The sequence below is a fragment of the Saccopteryx leptura genome, chromosome 2, assembly GCF_036850995.1.
Source record: "Saccopteryx leptura isolate mSacLep1 chromosome 2, mSacLep1_pri_phased_curated, whole genome shotgun sequence".
Classification (NCBI taxonomy): domain Eukaryota; kingdom Metazoa; phylum Chordata; class Mammalia; order Chiroptera; family Emballonuridae; genus Saccopteryx; species Saccopteryx leptura.
The window spans coordinates 384,024,225-384,046,801 of record NC_089504.1 but is presented as its reverse complement, the minus strand read 5'-3'; the positions used below and the strand labels follow the sequence as shown (position 1 = coordinate 384,046,801).

Sequence of the window (22,577 nt, the reverse complement as noted above, 5' to 3'; positions counted from 1 at the left end):
CTCAGGGCAGAGCTCCTGGAAACCCCTCCTCACCATGGACTGCCTTCCCTTCTACCTCCTGCCCCTCGTTTTCTCCACAGGTCAGAGCTTCCTACAGAACTCGGGGGTCCTGCCCCCCAATAAGTCCCTGCAAGCACAGTCCTGAGGGTCATTGTGAAATCTGGGTACACTGGGCATTATTTCTGTATTTTGTATTTCCAGGTGTCTGTGCTCTGCCTGTGCTGACCCAGCCCCCATCTGTATCTGCCTCCGTGGGAGGCTCGGTCAAGCTCACCTGCACCCTGAGCAGTGAGCACAGCAACTATGGCATTGCATGGCATCAGCAGAGACCAGGAAAGGCCCCTCGTTATGTGATGTACCTCTACAGTGATGGAAGCCAAAGCAAGTGTGATGGGATCCCCGATCGCTTCTCGGGCTCCAGCTCTGGGGCTGACCGCTACCTAACCATCTCCAGCCTCCAGTCAGAGGATGAGGCTGAGTATTACTGCCAGACAGGGTACAGTGGTTATAATCACAGTGACACAAGCAGATGGGGAAGTGAGACAAAAAAAAACCCTCTTCATCTCTGTCGCACTCTCCTCCAGTCCTAGTGGTCTATAGACCGAGCCATGAGCAGGGTTGGTCCAGGTCCCCAGATCTCAGAACCCAGGCAGCCCTTCCTCTCAGGCTCAAGCAGCTGTGCAGAGGGTGGCACACGAGTGGGTTTAGGGCTGGCAGGACCAGGTTGTACTGAGGCTGGAGGGCCTGTATTTGTACTGGGGACAGAGGGTCTGGGTGGAAGTTCAGGCAGAAGGAGATAGTCACTCATGGTCATTGTCCCTGCATTTCTCTATGATGGTCACCTGGTCACTTCTTTACCCAAATAACCAGGGTTAATCCCCAGAATTTCCCAGCCACACTGAATTTCTGAAGCCCAAAGCTCCTAGGGCAGCTCAGTATCTGAATGGAGCAAAGGAGTGTCATGGACACGGTAATGTCACCTCCATCCTCTCCTGAGATCCACCACCGACCACCACCTCTGGGACCCTGGCAGCTCTTCCTGGTACCCTCACTGGGAGTGCTGGTGGTTCAGGAAATGGACTCTGATTTCAGGTCCTTCTCAGGGAAGTCAGTGTAAGACTGCCTGGGGCCAAAGTCCCAAAGCCCTGCCTCAGCGAGGGTGACAAGTAGGTGAGCAGGTCAGAGGAAACAACGTTGTGCAGGTTAAGTTGCCTTTTCTGTGAAACCAAGTAGCCCTCCCAGAACCAGAAGTCACATGTGGGGCTGAGTGTCATGTAAAAGGGAGGTGAGGTAACACACTCCACAGATCTTGACTATTATGTAGTAGCTTGTGCTGAGACTCTACTGGGACAGCCTGTGATGTCTCTGTGAACAAGGATCCTGTCCTTGGCCCCGTAGATCTCATGAGCATGTCATCAGCCTGCTGGATGTGCCTCCTGGGTCCTTTGCAAAGGGCAGTATATATGTGGGTCTGTGTGTGTGTCCATATGTTGTGTGTGTGTGTGTGTGTGTGCATGTGTGTGAATGTATGTACATGAGTTATGCATTTTGATGTGGCCAAGAAATTTTGCATTGACTAATATCCCAAACTCTGTTTCTTTAATTTCCTCCTTACACTCTGGCTTTGCCCTTGCATTATAAGGATTAAGAATTTAATAAGAACAGAAGGGGTAGCATTCATATGTGCTTAAAACACATCAATACCATTCACAGCACTTCAAATATTGTTTAGTCACAAGCACTCCATGAACAGGCCTTCTCAACATCACCCTTTTCTATAGATGGGGAAGCTGAGGCACATGGTCACATGCCTGAGGGCAGAACTAGAAAGTGGCTGACCCGGCAGCAAACCAAAATTCTAGCTCCAGAGTCTCCAGTCTTCGCCTCCACCCTGTAGCCCCTAACTGTGCTCTCAAAACTAAGACTTGGCTTTTCTTTAAAGTGCCAGAAACTTCTCTCCCCTTTTTCTAAAGCAAGTGACTGATATTGGGACGTTGAAGTACAGCCCTTCCAATATGGACCACAGAGATTGTTTTAATTATGCAGGATCCGCATTTTAAAGATTATATGAAACCATTGGAATTTGTTTTCTTAACTTATTTTAAATCAATTAGATGAAAATATTTCAATGAGAATTAAATTAAAAAATACTGATATATTTTACATTATTTTTATACTGCTTTGAAATCTAGTGTGTATTTTAGAGCTAAGCGTGTGAGACCACCTTTCAAAGCCTCCTGGAGACTAGGAGAGGCAGGAGGAATCCTGACAGTCAGGGGGATCATTAGTCACCACCTCACACCTGTAGGAAAAATGTAGGGTTTCTACAGTATTAACTTTGACACTGATGTGACATTCTGACTCTGTCAGCTGTGGTTCTTGTAGAATTTGCCTATTTTCTCGCATTGCTCCAGGTACATCATTCCTCTCCAGTCGCCCACACCTTTTGTGCTAAAACTCTGTGGCTCTCAAACATTTTTCAAGCATTACATCTGTCCCTGGTACTAGTGCACACTGGAGACACTGAGTCAGAGCATCTATGGCCTGTTCCAAGAGCTCTCACCAAGTACAGGAACTTACATCAGTGCAATGACTCCTAAATCTCCGTGGGCCATTAGCATGGTGGGAATTTATTCAGGCCTGATGCTCACAGACTGTGACTGGGGTGGACACTGCACTGACCTCAGGCTCACATATTCATCCTGCAGTTACCATTCTGTAATGAGTTCAGAACATGCAGACAGACTTCACCTCTGAGCTCTGCTGTGGCCAGGCCAGCCCAGGGGGAGGCCCCGAGATAGTCTGGGGTGGAGATGTCAGCCCCACACTGTGGCACCAGAGGATGAACCAGAAAGTGCTGGGCAGAGGGTGAGGATCTGCAGGACAGACCCCTCCCCTCCCAGCCTGCTGGGGACTGAGACTTCTCAGAAACCAGAGCTCTTCAGGCAGCCCCTGACCCTGGCTGATTTGCATACCAGCAGCTCTCTCCAGCAAGGGGATAAGAGAGGCCTGGGAGGAACCTGCCCAGCCTGGGCCTCAGGGAGCAGACTCGGGCACCTCCACCATGGCCTGGACCCCTCTCCTCCTCGGCCTCCTCGCTCTCTGCACAGGTGCGGGGCCCAGGCTCACACTACCTTCAGCCCCAGGGATCTGGACAAGCCTGGGTCTGACTCTCAGCTCAGCAGTGGGTGCTACCGGTGAGGACAGGATGTTCATGACCCTGCTGCGCGATGCGGGCTGAGGGGCTGTACCTACTGTGCTCACTGACTCTGTGGAACCCTAAAGGGCCATACCTGCCAGTACAATGGGACCAGAGGGAAAGTTCTTATATATTCAGAGACTTCATGGAACAGGCAGACCCATGGCCACTATGGGGCTGAGACTGAGGCCCAGAGAGAGATTCCTTGTAGCCTGCTCCAGGGTGGGCAGGTGGAGTCTTCTGTGGAAGGATCCTTCATTCTAAAGTTCACCTGTCCTTTCTCTCTTGCAGGCTCTGTGGCCTCCTATGAGCTGACTCAGCCATCCTCAGTGTCAGTGGCCCTGGGACATAAGGCCACTATCACCTGTGGAGGAAACTATATATATTGGAGGCAAATATGCTAACTGGTACCAGCAGAAGCCCGACCAGCCCTCTTTGCTGGTCATTTATTATAGCAACACGCAGCCCTCAGGGATCCCAGACTGATTCTCAGGCTCCAGCTAGGGGAGCACAGCCACTCTGACCATCAGCAGGGCCCAGGCCAAGGACGAGGCCGTCTATTACTGTGCTGTGTGGGACGGCAGTAGTAAAGCTCACAGTGACACAGGCAGACAGGGAAGTGAGACAAAAACTTCCTTCTGTGGCACACGCTCCTCGACACCCAGGAGGACTGTGGACACAGCCATGAGCAGGTTTGGCCAAGATTCCATTTCTGATGACTCCAACTGCCCTTCCTCCCAGCCTCAGGCAGCCCTGCAGAGGGTGGGGCAGAAGGGGGTTCTGGGCGGGCAGCACCAGGCTGTCCTGCTGTGTCTATGCCCCAGTGTGATTTCTGGGAAGAGGACCTGAGTTAACAGACAGACTGCTGGAAACCTGAGTACAGAGTAATGGTCCTTGAATTCTACATAACAATGACAAGTCCACTCATGGGAAAACGTTCTGGATTAATCCCCACACCTCCCAGCTCAGCTGAGCTTTTAAAGCCCCAGACTCCAGAGCAGCCTAGGACCCTGAATGAAGGAAACTAGTGTTGACACACCGGCCAGCACGGCTGGGAGCCCCTGGCTGCTGACGCTGTGCTATCACTGGGAAGGTCCACTGTGGCAGACACTCTCAGGTCATTGTCTTCCCCTGAGAGTGAGTCAGGCCAGTGATGGCCTGATGCCAAGTTCCCATGGCCCTGCTTGTTCAGGGGGATTTGGCAGCCTCCCCCTGAGCCCTCATTGTCAGCACTTTGCAGTTACCAAGTCTTGTCTGCTACTTCCTTCCATAGAGATCCCTGAAATCCCTGAATGAGATTCCCAGTCACAGCGCCTCCAAGGCCCGAGGAGGAAATGAGAGTCTGGAGGGTGGAGTGTGGAGAGGAGAGAGCTGCACAGAGATCTCTGCAGGTCTGCACAGGGTCCCGGGGACTAAGCGGCACCCGTGGTGGAAATGCTTGAGGCTGAGGACAGAGCCAGCCAAGACATAAGAGGGAACACCCCCCAGCATCTACATGTCTTCATGCCTGGACAAAAGTAAAGTTCCCAATTAAGTCACCAGGTTGACCAGTCAGAAGAGCTTTGCCTCAGTGGAGGGAGAACTAGCTACCAAACAAAGTCCTTTCTGCTGCCATCTAAGCATCTCCCTTTGTGCCTCTCTGCACTGAGCCAGAGGGAGCCGTGTGAGCTGTCCCTGCTTTCTCTGCCACAGCCTCCCTTCCCCTCAGGGACACCGGCCCAATACTGTCTGTCCTCACCTGGCCCCAGGCCCCCATGCCAGCCTCTGTGGTTGGGTCAGGACAGACACTCATGTCATCGTGTACAGCTCTGGTTGCAGTGTCTGTAGAACCAGTGTGCCTCCCAGGACCAGGAATCACACATAGGGACGACTCATATGAAACAACAGGGTTGAGGTGACAGGCATCAGGGAAGGCATAAAGAGGAAGTAACCCTGCTGTGTTCTTCTGGGACATCCCAGGATGCATAACAAGGACCTTGTCCTTGTGCCCAAATCCTGGTGAGCAGGACTTGTGCAAAGGGCAGTGCACAGGTGTGCATGCATGCATGCATGTGTGCGTGTCAGGAATGTGTGCACATTGTGTGTGTGTGTGTCTTGTGTGTGCATGCACATTTGAGCATGTGCATGTGAAGTTCCATGTTTCCAGGAACTGTTGCCCATGGCAAATGTCCCAAACATGAAACTTCTCATGTTTCTGCATCTACTCTCCTTCCACTTTTCTGATGAGGCCGTGGCCAGGTGATCAGTGGATAAAACATGTTGATGAGCCCACGCTGAAGCCGGTGACCATGTGCACAAGCTGGCGAGGCCATGTTCAAGCCGCATGAGCCTGTGCTCAATTCTGTGACTTTGGGGTTTCTAGCCTGGGACCTCAGCATTCTAGGTCAACACTCTCTCCACTGCGCCACCACCGGTCAGACTCACCATTTTGTTTTCTTTTTTTAGCCATTCTGACAAGTGTGTGGTGATATCTCCTCATTGTTTTAATTGGCATTTCCCTGATGGCTAATGATGAATGACATTCCACGTTCTTATTGTAACTGCTCTGCCCTCTGCCATGACGTACCTGTTTCTGTCCCCACCCATTTTCTCAATGGATTGTAGTAGTTTGTTATCTTTTCATTCTTTAGTTTTGAGAGTTCCTTTTACACTCTAAGCATAATTTTTCATTTGATATTTACTTTGCAAGTATTTTCTCTCAGTCTGTTATTTGTCTTTTTCATCTCCTTTAGACAATTTTGCAAAGCAAAATAAACTTTGGTATATAGTACAGTGTGGTGCAATTAATCTTTCTTTTTATGAATCAAGCACCTGGTGTCAAGAACTTTTCTATAACTTTGGATCACAAATGACCTTCTATGTTTTGTTTTCCAAAACACAAGAGTAAAAAGTAACAATTTCCTGGAAGGTCCATGATGAATGAATGTCACTGTGTATGACCTTGGAATCTGGCCTCTCGCACACCAGCATGACCACTGTCCCTGTGAGCACTCCTCACCCCAGCCACATGGACGACCTCATTACTAAGGGGTGACTGAGGGTGCTCCCCAAGCCCAGGGAGGGTGCCCAGGATTCAGCCTGAGGCAGGTGTGCTGTTGCTGGGACAGGTGTCAGCACTGTCTCCCTCAGCACCCAGAGAGCTCCGGGACCTGGATACAGACCTGGGAGTGAGGCCTGAATTTAAATCCTCCCTAAGCCCAGGTGCCCTCTGCTCAGCTGTAGCCACTCAACAGGGCACCAGAGGGAGGAAGGGGATTTACATGATGAGTTCCCCCTCCCCCTGCATAGAGGATAAGAGGGGCCCAGAGGCCACATCCCCAGCTGCTGTGGGCTCAGAGGCAGAACCTGGGGCATCTCCACCATGGCCTTAACCCCTCTCCTGATCCCCCTCCTCACTCTCTGCACAGGTGCGGCCTCCGGGCCCTGCCTGCAGGCCCAGCCCCACAGTGCCCTCAGCTGGTCCTGTCCCACCCCTGAGCTCAGTCCAGCACAGCCTCAGGCGGAACCTACTGGGAATGGGTCTTCACCCTCAAATCTTTTCTCTCTTCTCAAAAGCTCCGTGACCTCCTACAAGGTGACCCAGTCACCACCTTCCTTGTCAGTGGCCTTGGGAGAGACGGCGAGGATCAGCTGCACTGGAGATTTACTAGATGAGAAATATACTCACTGCTACCAGCAGAAGCCCTGCCAGGCACCTGTGCTGATCATTTATGAAGATAGCAAGTGGCCCTCGAGGATCCCTGACTGATTCCCTGCCTCTTCCTCAGGAACGACAGTCACCCTATCCATCATTGGGGCCCAGGCTAAGAACAAGGGCAACTATTATTCTCAGTCTGCAAGTGGCATTACCACATTTACAGCAGCACAGACAGATGGGGAAGTGAGACACAAACCCCCTTCTTCATCTGTGTCATACTTTTTTTGAGCCTGAAGGGAACTATACACAAATCTAGACACAGGTCTGGTCCAGGTCCCCAGATCTGAGATCCCCAGACAGCCCTCTAGCCTACCCAGTCTCCACAGAGGATGAATAAAACTAGATTCAGGGTTACCAGACCAGACTGTCCTGTTATTTTCTGTACCTGCATTGAGTTGGGGACAGAGGGCCTGAATGGAAGGACAGAAGAGTGAGATATACATTCAGTGTAATGGACCCTGAATATTTGTTTGATGGATATTAGGCCATTATCAGTCACCTGACTTGGATTCCTCCCAGAACTACCTGGCTCATCTGACTTTAGGAAGCTTTAGGATATCAAGGTAGCCTGCATTCTGAAAAGAGCAAATCAGTTTATTGGACACAGAGGAGTCCACCAAGGTCTCTCCTCACAGTTGACCTAACCTTGTGGGGGCCTGGTGGCTCATAGTGGTGCCCTCATTGGGAAGCGCTATTGTTTGTTCAGGACAGGCTCCCCTATGGTCACATCCCCTGAAAGTGTGGCTCAGGGCTAATAACGATCTAAGGACAAGATCTCAAGTCTCTGTGCAGATCAAGGTGACCTTGTAGGGCCTCTCAGCTGAGTCCTCCACTGTCTCCACAAAGCAGGTCACACAGTCTTGCCTCTCACACCTCCAGAGAAATCATCCCCAAACCCTACTTCATGTGATTCACCATGTTCCACTTCCTTTCAGGAAACTGCAAATATTCATGAGTTCTGATCATTCCATTATGTGAGGAAACCTTCTGAGGCCAAAAAGAGTACCAGACAGAGAGACTAGAAATGATGTGGAGTGCTCTCACACACAATCAAAAGTCCTGCTTGTCCCCCAGTCAGAGAGGAAAAGTTCCTAATCAGGTTGACCAGTCACAAGGGCTTTGCCTCAGTGGTGGGAAAATTAACACAAGACTACATGCTGCTCAATATTAGAAGATGGCAGCAGAGTAGGCAGATGCACGGACTCCCAGTTCACACCACCAAACTGGATTACAAATTAATTTAAAAACAATCAACATGAAAAACCAACTTTGGACTAAGAGAACAGGTCTCAAAAACCAAGGAGCAAAGAAGAAGCCACACTTAGCCTGGTAGGGAGTGCAGAGGCGTGGTGCGGGCTCCCCTGCTTCCAGGAGCAAAGGGGAGGTGAAGCTGAGAGCCCAGAAGGGCTCTCATTACAAGGAGAAGAGCAGAAAATATCGCTCACAGCCACTTGCCTGGGGACCTGGGAATGAAGTGGGCTAAGAGAGCTGGTTTGTCCTCCAAAAGGAAAGGGGAGAGAGAGAGACAGAGGGTGACAGGCAGAGGAATGCATGTGATGATCTGAGAAGCTGACTCATCCAGTACAGAGGCGGCCATAGCTGGGAGAGGGATTGATACCTTCACACAGCACAAGCCTAAAGTGGTTCCCAGTGACCCACCTCCAGAAAGCTCTCCAGCTCCAATCAGGGAAAAAAGACACAGCTGAAAACAGGAAGTGGGGGGGAGGGCCAGTAACTCAGGTCTCTATGGAGATCTGAGATACAACTCTCCCTACTGAAGCTGAGAGAGCACCCCGCCCCAAGAGAGTAGCTGGCAGTCTCAGAGGTTACACCCACCACATTCCTGGATATACTTTCAAATAAACCCCCTGCTGAGATCAGTAAACAGGATTACCACCGAGTTAAGAAAACAAACAAATCAAGACTTCAAAGCAGCTCTACTAGGTAAGGAGACCACAACTGGAAGAAGCCTATAAGTCATACATAATGGGAAGGCAGAGAAGCATAAGGCATATGCTTCAACAAGATAAATCCTCAGAAAATGTCCGAGATGAATCGGAAGTATTCAAATTACCAGATGTACCATATAAAATAATGATTGTTAGGATGCTTAAGGATCTCAAAGCTACAATGGATGGACTTAATGAACACCTCAATAAAGAAATTGTAAGCATCAAAAAGGACACAGAAATCATAAAGAAGAACCAGACAGAAATGACAAACACAGTATCAGAAATGAAGACTACACTAGAAGGAATTAAAAGCAGGATGAATGAGCCCTGGCCGGTTGGCTCAGTGGTAGAACGTCGGCCTGGCATGAAGAAATCCCGGGTTCAATTCCCGGTCAGGGCACACAGGAGAAGCACCCATCTGCTTCTCCACCCCTCCCCCTCTCCTTCCTCTCTGTCTCTCTCTTCCCCTCCCACAGCCGAGGCTCCATTGAAGCAAAGATGGCCCAGGCGCTGAGGATGGCTCCTTGGCCTCTTCCCCAGGCACTGGAGTGGCTCTGGTTGTGACAGAGCGACGCCCCGGAGGGGCAGAGCATCGCCCCCTGGTGGGCAGAGCGTCACCCCTGGTGGGTGTGCCAGGTGGATCCCAGTCGGGCGCATGCGGGAGTCTGTCTGACTGTCTCTCCCCATTTCCAGCTTCAGAAAAATAAAAAAAAATAAAAAAAAATTTTTAAAAAGCAGGATGAATGAAGCAGAGGATCGAATCAGCGACTTAGCGGACAAGATAAGCAAAAGCATGGAAGCAGAAAAGCAAAAAGAAAAGAGATTTTAAAAGTCTGAGGAAACTCTAAGAGAGCTCTGTGACAACATGAAGAGAAACAATATCCACATAATAGAGGTTCCTTGAAGGAGAAGAGAAAGAACAAAGACTAGAGAAGTTCTTTGAAGAAATTTTAGCTGAAAATTTCCCTAAATTGATGGAGGAAAGAGTCACACAAGTTCAAGAAGAAGAGAGAACCCCATTAAAAAAGAATCCAAAGAGACTCACACCAAGACATATCATAATCAAAATACCAAAGCTAAGAGATAAAGAAAGAATATTAAAGGCTGTAAGAGAAAAACAGTTAATCACCTACATAGGAACACCCATAAGATGACATCTGACTTCTCAACAGAAACACCTAAGGCCAGAAGGGATTGACAAGAAATATTCAAAGTAATGCAGAACAAGAACCTACAACCAAGACTTCTTTATCCAGCAAGACTATCATTTAAAATTGAAGGAGAGCCTGACCAAGCGGTGGCACAATGGATAGAGCATTGGACTGGGATGCGGAGGACCCAGGTTTGAGACGCTGAGGTCGCCAGCTTGAGCGCGGGGCTCGTGTGGTTTGAGCAAAAAAGCTCACCAGCTTGGACCCAAAGTCACTGGTTTGAGCAAGGGGTTACTTGGTCTACTGTAGCCCCATGGTCAAGGCACATATGAGAAAGCAATCAATGAACAACTAAGGTGTCACAACAAAAAACTGATAATTAATGCTTCTCATCTCTCTACGTTTCTGTCTGTCTGTCCCTATCTCTGACTCTCTGTCTCTGTAAAACAATAAAATTAAATTAAATTAAAGGGGAAATAAAAAGCTTCCCAGACAAAAAAAAACTCAAGGAATTCATCACAACCAACCAATGCTGCAAGAAATGTTAAGGGGCCTGCTGCAGACAGAACAAAGCAGGGGGAAAAAATTAAAAAAGAAAAAATATATATATTTAAATAAGAATATAGATTTAAAGAAAAAAATGGCAATAAACAACTACATATCAATAATAACCTTAGCCTGACCTGTGGTGGCGCAGTGGATAAAGCGTCGACCTGGAAATGCTGAGGTCGCCGGTTCGAAACCCTGGGCTTGCCTGGTCGGGGCACATATTGGAGTTGATGCTTCCAGCTCCTCCCCCCATCTCTGTCTCTCTGTCCTTCTCTCTCTCTTCTCTAAAATGAATAAATAAAATAAAAATTTAAAAAAAAAAACAAATAAAAATTTTAAAAAATAATAATAATAACCTTAAATGTAAATGGATTAAATGCTCCAATCAAAAGACATAGGGTAGCTGAATGGATAAGAAAACAGGACCCATATATATGTTGTCTACAGGAGACCCACCTCAAAACAAAAGATACACATAGACTGAAAGTAAAAGGATGGAAAAAATATTTCATGCAAATGGAAATGAAAAAAAGTTAGGGTAGCAATGCTTATATCTGACAAAATAGACTTTAAAACAAAGACTATAGTAAGGGATAAATAAGGTCACTACATATTGATAAAAGGAGCAATCCCACAGGAAAAGATAACCATTATAAATATCTATGCACCTAATATAGGAGCACCTAAATATATAAAGCAGATTTTAATGGACATAAAGGGAGAGATCAACAGCAATATTATATATAATAGTAGGGGATTTCAATACCCCACTGACATCAATGGATAGATCCTCAAGAAAGAAAATTAACAAAGAAACAGCAGAATTAAGAAACAAACTAGATCAACTGGATTTAATAGATATCTTCAGAACCTTTCACCCTAAAGCAGCAGAATATATATACATTCTTTTCAAGTGTGCATGGTACATTCTGTAGGATAGACCACATATTAGGGCATAAAACGAGTCTCAACAAATTTACAAAGATTGAAACCATATTAAGCATCTTCTCTGATCACAATGGCATGAAACTAGAAATCAACTACAATAGAAAAACTGAAAAACACTCAAACACTTGGAAACTAAACAGCATGTTATTAAATAATGAATGGATCAACAATGAGATCAAAGAAGGAATCAAAACTGTCCTTGAAACAAATGAAAATGAGCATACAACAACTCAAAATCTGTGGGACATAGCAAAAGCAGTGCTGAGAGGGAAGTTCATAGCATTATAAGCAACCTTTAAGAAACTAGAAAAAGCTCAAATAAACAACTTAATCCTGCATCTAAAAGAACTAGAAAAAGAACAGCAAGTAAAGCCTAGAAGAAGTAGAAGGAAGGAAATAATAAAGATCAGAGCAGAAATAAATGACATAGAGACCAAAAAAACAGTACAGAAGATCAATGAAACCAAGAGCTGGTTCTTTGAAAAAGTAAACCAGATCGATGAACCCTTATCCAGGCTCACCAAGAAAAAAAGAGAAAAGATTCAAATAAATAAAATTAGAAATGAGGGTGGAGAAGTAACAACGGACACAACAGAAATACAAAGGATTGTAAGAAAGTACTATGAAGAATTGTATGCCAAAAAATTAGACAACCTAGGTGAAATGGACAAATTCCTTGAAAAAATATAATCTTTCAAAAATCAATCTGGAAGAATCTAAAAACCTAAATAAACTGATTACAACAAATGAGATCAAAACTATTATAAAAAAAAACTACCAACAAACAAAAGCCCTGGGCCAGATGGCTTCACAGGTGAATTCTACCAAACATTCAAAGAATTAACTCATATCCTTCTCAAGCTATTTCAAAAAATTCAAGAGGAGGGAAAACTTCCAAGATCTTTTTATGAGGTGAGCATAATTCTGATTCCAAAACCAGGCAGAGAAAACACAAAGAAAGAAAACTATAGGCCAATATCCCTGATGAACTTAGATGCTAAAATTCTCAACAAAATATTAGCAAACTGGATCCAGCAATACATGAAAAAAATCATACATCCTGATCAAGTGGGATTTAATCTGGGGAGGCAAGGCTGGTACAATATTTGCAAATCAATCAATGTGATTCATCATATAAACAAAAAGAAGGACAAAAACCACATGATAATATCAATAGATGCAGAAAAAGCATTCAATAAAATCCAGCACCCATTTATGATCAAAACTCTTAGCAAAGTGGGAATACAGGGAACATACCTCAACATGATAAAGGCCATCTATGACAAGCCAACAGTCAACATCATACTCAATGGGAAAATATTAAAAGCAATACCCTTAAGATCAGGAACAAGGCTGGGTGCCCCCTTTCACCACTCTTATTCAATATAGTTCTGGAAGTCCTAGCCACAGCAATCAGACAAGAAGAAGAAATAAAAGGCATCCAAACTGGAAAAGAAGCAAAACTATCATTATTTGCTGACGATATGATATTATACATAGAAAACCCTAAAGTTGCAGTCAAAAACCTACTGGACCTGAAAAATGAATTCAGCAAGGTGTCAGGATATAAAATTAATACTCAGAAGTTAGTGGCATTTTTATACACCAACAATGATCTGTCTGACAGAGAAATTAAGAAAATAATCCCCTTCACTATCGCAACAACAACAAAAAAATACCTAGGAGTAAATTTAACCAAGGAGGCTAAAGACTTGTACTTGGAAAATTATAAAACATTGATAAAAGAAATCAGAGAAGATACAAACAAGTGGAAGCATATACCGTGTTCATGGCTAGAAAGAATAAACATCATTAAAATGTCCATATTACCCAAAGCAATTTATAAATTCAATACAATTCCTATGAAAATACCAAGGGCATACTTCAAAGATATAGAACAAATATTCCAAAAATTCATATGGAACCAAAAAAGAACACAGCCTCCACAATTTTGAAAAAGAAGAATAAAGTGGGTGGTATCACACTTCCCAATACAAGTTATACTACAAAGCCATTATACTCAAAACAGCCTGGTACTGGCATAATAACAGGCATATAGATCAATGGAACAGAACAAAGAACCCAGAAATAAACCCGCACCTTTATGAACAATTGATATTTGACAAGGGTGGTAATAGCATACAATGGAGTAAAGACAGTCTCCTTAACAAACGATGTTGGGAAAATTGGACAGCTACTTGCAAAAAAAATAAAACTAGACCATCAACTTACACCATTCACAAAAATAAACTCAAAATGGATAAAAGACTTAAATGTAAGTCATGAGACCAAAAGCATCCTAGAGGAAAACATAGGCAATAAGCTCTCCAACATCACTCGCAGCAATATATGATATTAGCTGATTTATCTCCACGTGCAAGGGAAATAAAGGACAGGATAAACAAATGGGACTATATCAAACTAAAAAGCTTTTGCACAGCTAAAGACAATATGAACAAAATAAAAAGGCAAACCACGTAATGGGAGAATATATTCAACAATATGTTTGATAAGGGGTTAATAACCAAAATTTATAAAGAACTTGTAAAAAATCAACACCAGGAAGATAAACAATCCAATCAAAAAAATGGTCAAAAGAAATGAATAGACATTTCTCCAAAGAGGACATACAGATGGCCAATAGGCATATGCAAAATACTCAAAATCACTACTCATTAGAGAAATGCAAATTAAAACCACAATGAGATATCACCTCACACCAGTCAGAATGGCGCTCATCAACAAAACAACACGGAATAAGTGCTGGCGAGGATGTAGAGAAAAGGGAACCCTCCTGCACTGCTGGTGGGAATGCAGACTGGTGCAGCCACTATGGAAAACAGTATGGAGATTCCTCAAAAAATTAAAAATTGAACTGCCTTTTGACCCAGCCATCCCACTTTTAAGAATATATCCCAAGAACACCACATCAGCAATTCAAAAGGAGAAATGCACCCCCATGTTTATGGCAGCATTGTTTACATTAGCCAAGATCTGGAAACAGCTCAAGTGTCTGACAGTGGACAAATGGATTAAAAAGAAATGGTACATATACACAATGGAATATTATGGGGCTATGAAAAAGAAGGAAATATTACTTTTGCGACAATATGGATGGACCTGAAAACTATTATGTTAAGTGAAATAAGCCAGGCAGAGAAAGAAAAATATCATATGACCTCATTCATTTGAGGAATCCGATAAACAATATGAACTGAGGAGCAGAATAGAGACAGAGGTGGGATCAAAGGATCCAGAAGGAAAGCGGACAGAGGGAAAGGGGATGATTGGGTGATAGGATGGAATGAGAGCAGAAAAGCAAATCCTGGAGGGAAGGGAGGAGGGAGTTATGGGGAGGGGGACGGGAGGATGTACTGGGGAACACGGGGGAGGGGAGGATGTATTCGGGGAACACTAGAAATTGTAATATGTAAACACAAAAATGTAAACACAATAAATTAATTTTAAAAAGACCACATGTTGCTCTACTCCTTCCTAAGATGTAAAAGTACATTGAGAAAAGATCAAACTGTTTCCATCAACTTTACTAAAATCTAGAATAACTAGGCTTTGGCCAGTTGGCTCAGTGGTAGAGCATCAGCCCAGTGTGTGAAAGTCCAGGGTTCAATTTCTAGTCAGAGCACACAGGAGAAGCAACTATCTGCTTCTCCACCCCTCCCCATCCTCTTCTTTCTCTCTCTTCCCCTCCTGCAGCCATGGCTTGATTGGTTTGAGTGCCTCAGCCCAGGTGCTGAGGATGGCTCTGGGGAGCCTCCTCCTCAGGTGCTAAAAATAGCTCAGTTGTAAGCATGACCCCAAGATGAGCAGAGCATCGGCCCCAGACAGGGTTGCTTGGTGGATCTAGTCAGGGCACATGTAAGAGTCTTTCTCTCTATCTCCCTTCCTCTCACTTGGAAAAGAAGAAAAAATAAATTAATTAATTTAAAAAGAATAACCAAGAAGACAAAAATGTATATAGAAATACAAATATTGTGCACTAATCAAGGAAATATTCACAAGGCCTGCATCCTATCAAATATCTTGAGAATAAGTAGGAAAATATGAGCCACAATAACCAAAAACATTCAATCAATCCAAATGGGCCATGAAATTGCACAGATAATGGAATTTGTGGGAAAGGATGCAAAAGGAATGTTATAACTACATTGTGTTTGTTGAGGAGGGTAGAAGAATGATTGACTATGTTGATTGCAGACTAAAGAAACATTTTAAAAGAATAGTCAAACTTCTATATATAAAAACTACTGTGTCTGAGACAAAAATTACACTTAATGAGTTGACAGCATATTAAATACTGCAAAGAAAAATATTCGTGAATTGATGACAAATAAAAAAGAATTCAACAAAGACCAAAACAAAGTCTTTGAAAGAAGAAGGAACAGAAGCATCAGTGCACTGCAGGAAGGCTTCCAGACCTTCATCTGCATGTAACTGGAGCCTTTGAAGCAGATTTCAGGTTGGGGGAGAGTTGAGAAGAAAAAATATTTCGGGAAAGGTTGGCCAGAGATGTGCAAATTTCAATCAAATTGAGAATCCCACAGATCCAAGAAGTTGAACAGAAACCAAGCACAAAAAAGCATAAAAGAAACATCAGGGACTCAGCTGAGAGGCCCTTCAAGGTCATCTTGAACTGAGCAGAGAGTTGGGATCTTGTCCTCAGATCGTTATTAGCCCTGAGCCACACTCTCGGGGGGACGTGACCTTAGGGGAGCCTGTCCTGTACAACAATAGCACTTCCCAATGAGGGCACCACTGTGATGCCCTCGTTTATTAGATTTAGTAAAGTTGATGGAAACAGTTGGATCTTTTCTCAATGTACTTTTACATCTTAGCAAGGACCAGAGCAGCATGTAGTCTTGTGTTAATTTCCCCACCGCTGAGGCAAAGTTCTTGTGACTGGTCAACCTGACGCCCTGATTAGGAACTTTTCCTCTCTGATTGGGGGACAAGGAGGACTTTTTTTTTTTTTTTTTACAGAGACAGAGAGAGTCAGAGAGAGGGATAGATAGGGACAGACAGACAGGAACGGAGAGAGATGAGAAGCATCAATCATTAGCTTTTTGTTGTGACACCTTAGTTGTTCATTGATTTATTTCTCATATGTGCCTTGTCCGTGGGGCCACAGCAGACCAAGTAACCCCTTGCTCGAGCCAGCAACCTTGGGTGGGCTTTGCTCAAACCAGATGAGCTCGAGCTCAAGCTGGCGACCTTGGGGGTCTTAAACCTGGGTCTTCCGCATCCCAGTCCGATGCTCTATCCACTGCGCCACCGCCTGGTCAGGCAAGCAGAACTTTTGATTGTGTGTGAGAGCACTCCACGTCATCTCTAGTCTCACTTTCTGGTTCTGTTTTTGGCCTTAGAAGGTTTCCTCACACAATGTTGAGGAGTTTGATAATGAAACATGATCATCATCAAACTCTTCAAAACAAGTGCTGAAATCATAAAAGCATCAGAGAAAAGAGACATGTTCTCAGAGGAAGAACCCATGTGATCAGAGCAGATCTCTCCTTCAAACACAAATGAGGAGAGAGGGGAGAAATGCCGTTAGAATGCTAAAAAGGGAAAGAAATTAACAATGGTAAAAAAAACTTATCCACTTTTGTCATGAACCTGCACAACCAGTATTTTCAGGTCCTGAGTGAGAATGGTGTGGAATTAAGAAAAATACACTTAAAGAATTAAAGAATAAAAGATGGGGTCGGGAGGGCTCTACAATTACTGCTGGCAGAAAAAGACAGCCCTAGCAGAAAACATGGCCGCCCTAAAAACCGCATCTTCCCTTATTTTATAGGGCAAAGTGGGCTATTAGCAAATCAGTGACTTTTCTGATTAGTTTCCAAGGCAACCCAAGAATTCCACCAAGTGCAGAAAACCCCCACCATTTCTTAACAAACATAAAGAAGCCAGTCTTCCCGGGGAACATGGGGGCAGGACGAGCATCACAGCTAACATGGAGGTGTGGGGAAGGGCTCAGCTTTCCGCAAGCGAGGTGGGGGGTTGGGCAGACTGTCAGCTTAAGCCAGTTCCCCACACCTCTGTCCCCCAGAAATCCAAACTCTAAAAACCCTGTTGATTTTTCAGTCCCTGACACACTTTCAAGTTTTTACCCAGTGAGAAGACCTTTCAAAAGAAAGGTGGACCTTGGGTGGCTGAGGCAGCACCAGCTCTCACACTCAAGTTCAAGAGGAAAAGAGCTGCTTTCTTCTAGTCTTTCTCTTTCCACCACCAGAGCAAAAGTTCTTCAGAAAGAAGCCTAGCTGACTGACATGGGCCAATCCTGGGCCACAGGGTCAGTCAAGAGGGGCCTGAGCCTAGCAGCTGTCTGGCTGTTAAATAAATGTGGAAGACAAGACAGAGGAAGAGGGTGGTGGTGACTATCTGCAGGGTCACCAATGTAGCCATGTCCTCTGTGCTCCGACCCGCACGATGGAAACTCTGAGACAGGGACAGGGTCTAGCTCACACTGATCTCCCAGGATGGAATGTCTGCCTGATCCAGTGGGTCTGAATTGTTTGTTGGGAGATAGTTCTCCTGCCTCGGTCTTTGGAGCCATGTCATCCACTGTCCTGTGTTGACCCTGCACCAGCAGCAGTCAGCACCAGTAAAAACAGCCCTTGGGTCCTGTGTCCCCCAGTCTAAGCCCCAGAACCCGCCACCCCAGAGATATATGCACAGATGCTTCAGGTGGGTCTGCCTTCTTCCTTCAAATGAGCCTGTTCAGATTTGCCTGGGTGATCTGAGCTTCTTGTGCCTGGCCTTGAGAAGGCAGGATTCACATAGAGAAATTCCTCCCTTGAACCAATAATCCATGGATCAAGAATCACAACCTGAGTCAGAGGTTCAGAATCAACACCTGGAAAGAGGCCACCCCTGAGACTCCACAGCTAGTGCATAGTGGCCACTTGGGGGCAACAGAGACCACTGGGTAAATAAATCCTCCTGGAGACTGGGTGGGTCTGGGCATCAGGGACTCTAACATGCAGGGAAGTTATTCACCACCTCACATCTGAAGAAAAAGTTATAAGTTTTCTACACTATCTTCTTTGACACTGATGTTACATTCTGACTCTGTGTCTCTCAAACTTGGTTCTGGTAGAATTTGCCGATTTCTCCAGCATAGATCCAGTTGATTCATTCCCCTCCAGGTAACTTCATTCATGCTAAAACAATGCAACTGCCAAAGTTTTTGCAAACATCAGAGCAGTTCCTGGCACTGGCGCACACTGGGGACACTGAGGCACAGCATTTATGTCCCAGGAGATCTCACCAAGGAGAGAAACTTACAGCTCCTCAGTGGCTCCTAAAGAATCCACGTGCTGGCCCTGTCTGGTTGGCTCAGCGGTAGAGCGTCGGCCTGGCGTGCGGGGGACCCGGGTTCGATTCCCGGCCAGAGCACATAGGAGAAGCGCCCATTTGCTTCTCCACCCCCCCCCCCTCCTTCCTCTCGGTCTCTCTCTTCCCCTCCCGCAGCCAAGGCTCCATTGGAGCAAAGATGGCCCGGGCACTGGGGATGGCTCCTTGGCCTCTGCCCCAGGTGCTAGAGTGGCAGAGCGACGCCCTGGAGGGGCAGAGCATCGCCCCCTGGTGGGCAGAGCGTCACCCCTGGTGGGCGTGTCGGGTGGATCCCGGTCAGACGCGTGCGGGAGTCTGTCTGACTGTCTCTCCCCGTTTCCAGCTTCAGAAAAATACAAAAAAAAAATAAAAATTAAATTAAAATAAATAAATAAATAAAAAAAGAATCCACGTGCCATTACATGAGCAATGTGCAATATTTATTCAGGTCCTGGTACTCACTGCGCTGACCTGAGGCTGGTATCGTCACCTCTGTAGTTAACATTTTATAATGGGTTCAGAATATGCAGACAGACTTTACCTCTGAGCTCTGTTAGACCAGGCCAGCCTGGGAATGAGGCCATGAGACAGTCTGGGGTGGAGACATCAGCCCCACATTGTGACCCCAGAGGATGAACCTGAATCCCCAGCGCAGAAAGTGGCGTCTGATGAGGCTGTCCCCATTTCCCGGTGTCCCTGGGGCTGAGCCCTTCTCAGAAACCACAAAGCTCCCAGGCAGCCCCTGACCCTGGCTGATTTGCATACCAGCAGCTCTCTCCAGCAAGGGGATAAGAGAGGCCTGGGAGGAACCTGCCCAGCCTGGGCCTCAGGGAGCAGACTCGGGCACCTCCACCATGGCCTGGACCCCTCTCCTCCTCGGCCTCCTCACTCTCTGCACAGGTGCGGGGCCCAGGCTCACACTACCTTCAGCCCCAGGGCCCTGGACAAGCCTGGGTCTGACTCTGAGCTCAGCAGGGCGCTGCCAGTGGGGGCAGGATGTTCATGACCCTGCTGCGGGATGAGGGTGGGGGAGAACCCACCATTGTGTTCACTGGCTCTGAGTGACCCTGAGTTGCTTAATCTGACAGGAGAAAGGGACAAGGGTTCTTATTTGTTCAAAGGCTTTATCAACCAGGGAGAACCATGGGCCACCTGAGCTGAGACTGATGAGAGGGGGCGCCATAGAGGTCCAGAGAATCCCTAGTGCTCAGTCCAGGCCAGGCAGGTAGAGGTTCCTGGAAATGGGATCTTCATGTTCCACTCCTCCTCTTCTCTCTTGCAGGCTCTGTGGCCTCCTATGAGCTGACACAGCCGTCCTCGGTGTCAGTGAACCTGAATCGGACGGCCAGGATCACCTGTGAGGGAAACAACATCGGAAGTAAAAGTGTCCACTGGTACCAGCAGAAGCCCAGCCAGGCCCCTGTGCTGGTCATCTATAATGATAACAACCGGCCCTCAGAGATCTCGGACCAATTCTCAGGCTCCAACTCCGGGAACACAGCCACCCTGACCATCAGCAGGGCCCAGGCCAAGGACGAGGCCAACTATTACTGTCAGGTGTGGGATAGCAGTAATGATGCTCACAGTGACACAGGCAGATGGGGAAGTGAGACACAAACCCCCTTCCCCATCTGTGTCATACTCTCCTCCAGCCCCAGGGGGACTGCAGACAAAGACATGAGCATGTCTGCTCTGGTGTCTAGAGCAAGGGCAGAGTGGACTTTTTGGACACCTTTTGACTAGTCAATGTGGAGTCACTATCAGCCATGACAGTTATGTCAAGTTAACATGAAGCCTCTAAATGATGTAATGGGGTGTGACGGAAATGCCTGGGGGAAGGGGCCCAGAATGACAAAAAGCATAAGTCTGGATGCTCAGATAAGAGCTCCATCTGAGGCTCTGGCCTGTTGACTCAGTGGATAGAGAGTCAGCCCGGCATATGAATGTCCCAGGTTAGATTCCCAGTCCGGGCACACAAGAGAAGCAACCATCTGCTTCTCTTGCCCTTTCTTTCCCCTTGCTCTCCCTCTTCCCCTCTTGCATCCAGTGGCTCAATTGGTTTGAGCATTGGCCCCAGGTGCTTACGATAGCTTGGTTGATCCACGCATCGGCCCCAGACAGAGGCTGCAGGTGAATCCCAGTCAGGGTGCATATAGGAGTCTGTCTTTCTATCTCCCCTCCTCTCACTTTAATAATAATAATATGATAGTAATATAATGTTAAGAATGCATCTTTAGCCTGACCAAGTGGTGGCGCAGTGGATAGAGCGTCAGACTGGGATGTGAAAGGACACAGGTTCGAGACCCCGAGGTCGCTAGCTTGAATGCGGGCTCTTCTTGCTTGAGCAAAAAAGCTTACCAGTTTGGACCCAAGATCGCTGGCTCAAGCAAGGAGTTACTCAGTCTGCTGAAGGCCCACAGTCAAGGCACATATGAGAAAGCAATCAATGAACAACTAAGGTGTCGCAACAAAAAACTGGTGATTGATGCTTCTCATCTCTCTCCATTCCTGTCTGTCTGTCCCTATCTGTCCCTCTCTCTGACTTTCTCTCTCTGTCCCTGAAAAAAAAAATGCATCTTTATAAATGAGTGCTAACTGATAATAGAAATAATTTAGTAATGGACTATCTCCAATGTTAATAATGAAGCCATATGTTTATGTCTGGATTTAAATTTTTTAAACAATCATTTAATAATTCATTTTGCTTTACCTTGATGAATATAAACTGCTGTTTTCAGTTATATAAATCAGCAAGATCTGATTTATGGCAAGAGATATTCCATTTAAATTTGTTGAAATGTGAGGAAGTATACAACTTTTCTTTGGTTTCTATCATTGCAAAGTAAATTTTACTTTAAAAAAAAAAATGCTTTCAGTGCAAAAACACACAGAAGACCATCAGAGGCAAGAACAGGCAGGAGCTTATATTTCTCCCCCAACAAAAAGTCTAGGGTCAAATGGTTGTTTTCTAAATACTCAGCAATTCCATCAGCTCCCAGATCTTTCTCACCTTCCATTCCATTACTCCTATTGAGGAATACCACCTCAGCATAGCCGTTGCAGCTCCAACTATCACACCCTGTTCAGAGGAAAGGAGCGCATGAATCAAATCCAGTCTCTTTCTTTCCTTCACAAAGAAAAAAAAGTCTCGAAAGAAATCCAGCCAACAGAACCTTATATCCCCTGGGCGAGTGCTAGGTCATATGGTCAATTCAGCTACCAGGGAACTGGAAGAAGTGTCCAGCTTCTCAATAAATAGAGGGGGCAGTGCACAGGTAGAAGGTGGTGGGGACTTCCTACTGGACTGCAAACCCACTGTGTCACTAACTGCCCCTCCCGCAAAAAGAAAACTCCATTCAAACAGAAACTGTCATTTCATGCTGACTCCGGGATGGAATGTGTGAGACCGAACTGGGGCTGGATAAGTATTTGCTGATGGATGTTCTTCTGTCTCTGTCTTCTGTGGAGTAGCCACAACTGCCTCATGTCACCCCTGTACCCACAGCCGACATTGGGAAGAGCCATCCCACGCTGTGTCTCCAGGGCTAAGTCCCGGGACCACCCAAATACTCTCCAGGACCTTCTGTTGTGTGCAAATTGCCTCAGGTGAACCCTCCTCCTTCTATTTTAAGTGCCTGACATTGTTTTTCATCACGGAGGCATCCATTTTAAGATATCCACCTTGAATGAACGTAGCCAGCTGTGTGACCCCGCTACTGGGAAAACAA

General features: G+C 46.0%; 1 protein-coding gene and 3 gene segments (V, D, J or C); all 4 read left to right on the top strand.

Moving 5' to 3' along the window:
- The window catches only part of LOC136392851 (immunoglobulin lambda variable 5-45-like), a 758,839-nt gene that overhangs the window by 656,491 nt on the left and 79,771 nt on the right, over nucleotides 1-22,577 (top strand).
- Nucleotides 1-22,577, top strand: part of LOC136392853 (immunoglobulin lambda-1 light chain-like) — a 528,499-nt gene that overhangs the window by 430,208 nt on the left and 75,714 nt on the right. The window lies entirely within an intron of this gene.
- The window catches only part of LOC136392855 (Ig lambda-1 chain V regions MOPC 104E/RPC20/J558/S104-like), a 501,112-nt gene that overhangs the window by 419,519 nt on the left and 59,016 nt on the right, over nucleotides 1-22,577 (top strand).
- Nucleotides 19,672-22,577, top strand: part of LOC136392856 (immunoglobulin lambda-1 light chain-like) — a 50,261-nt gene continuing 47,355 nt past the window's right edge. The window contains 2 exon segments of the V gene segment in view: nucleotides 19,672-19,749; nucleotides 20,132-20,406. Of these exon segments, the coding sequence occupies nucleotides 19,704-19,749; nucleotides 20,132-20,406 (321 nt within the window).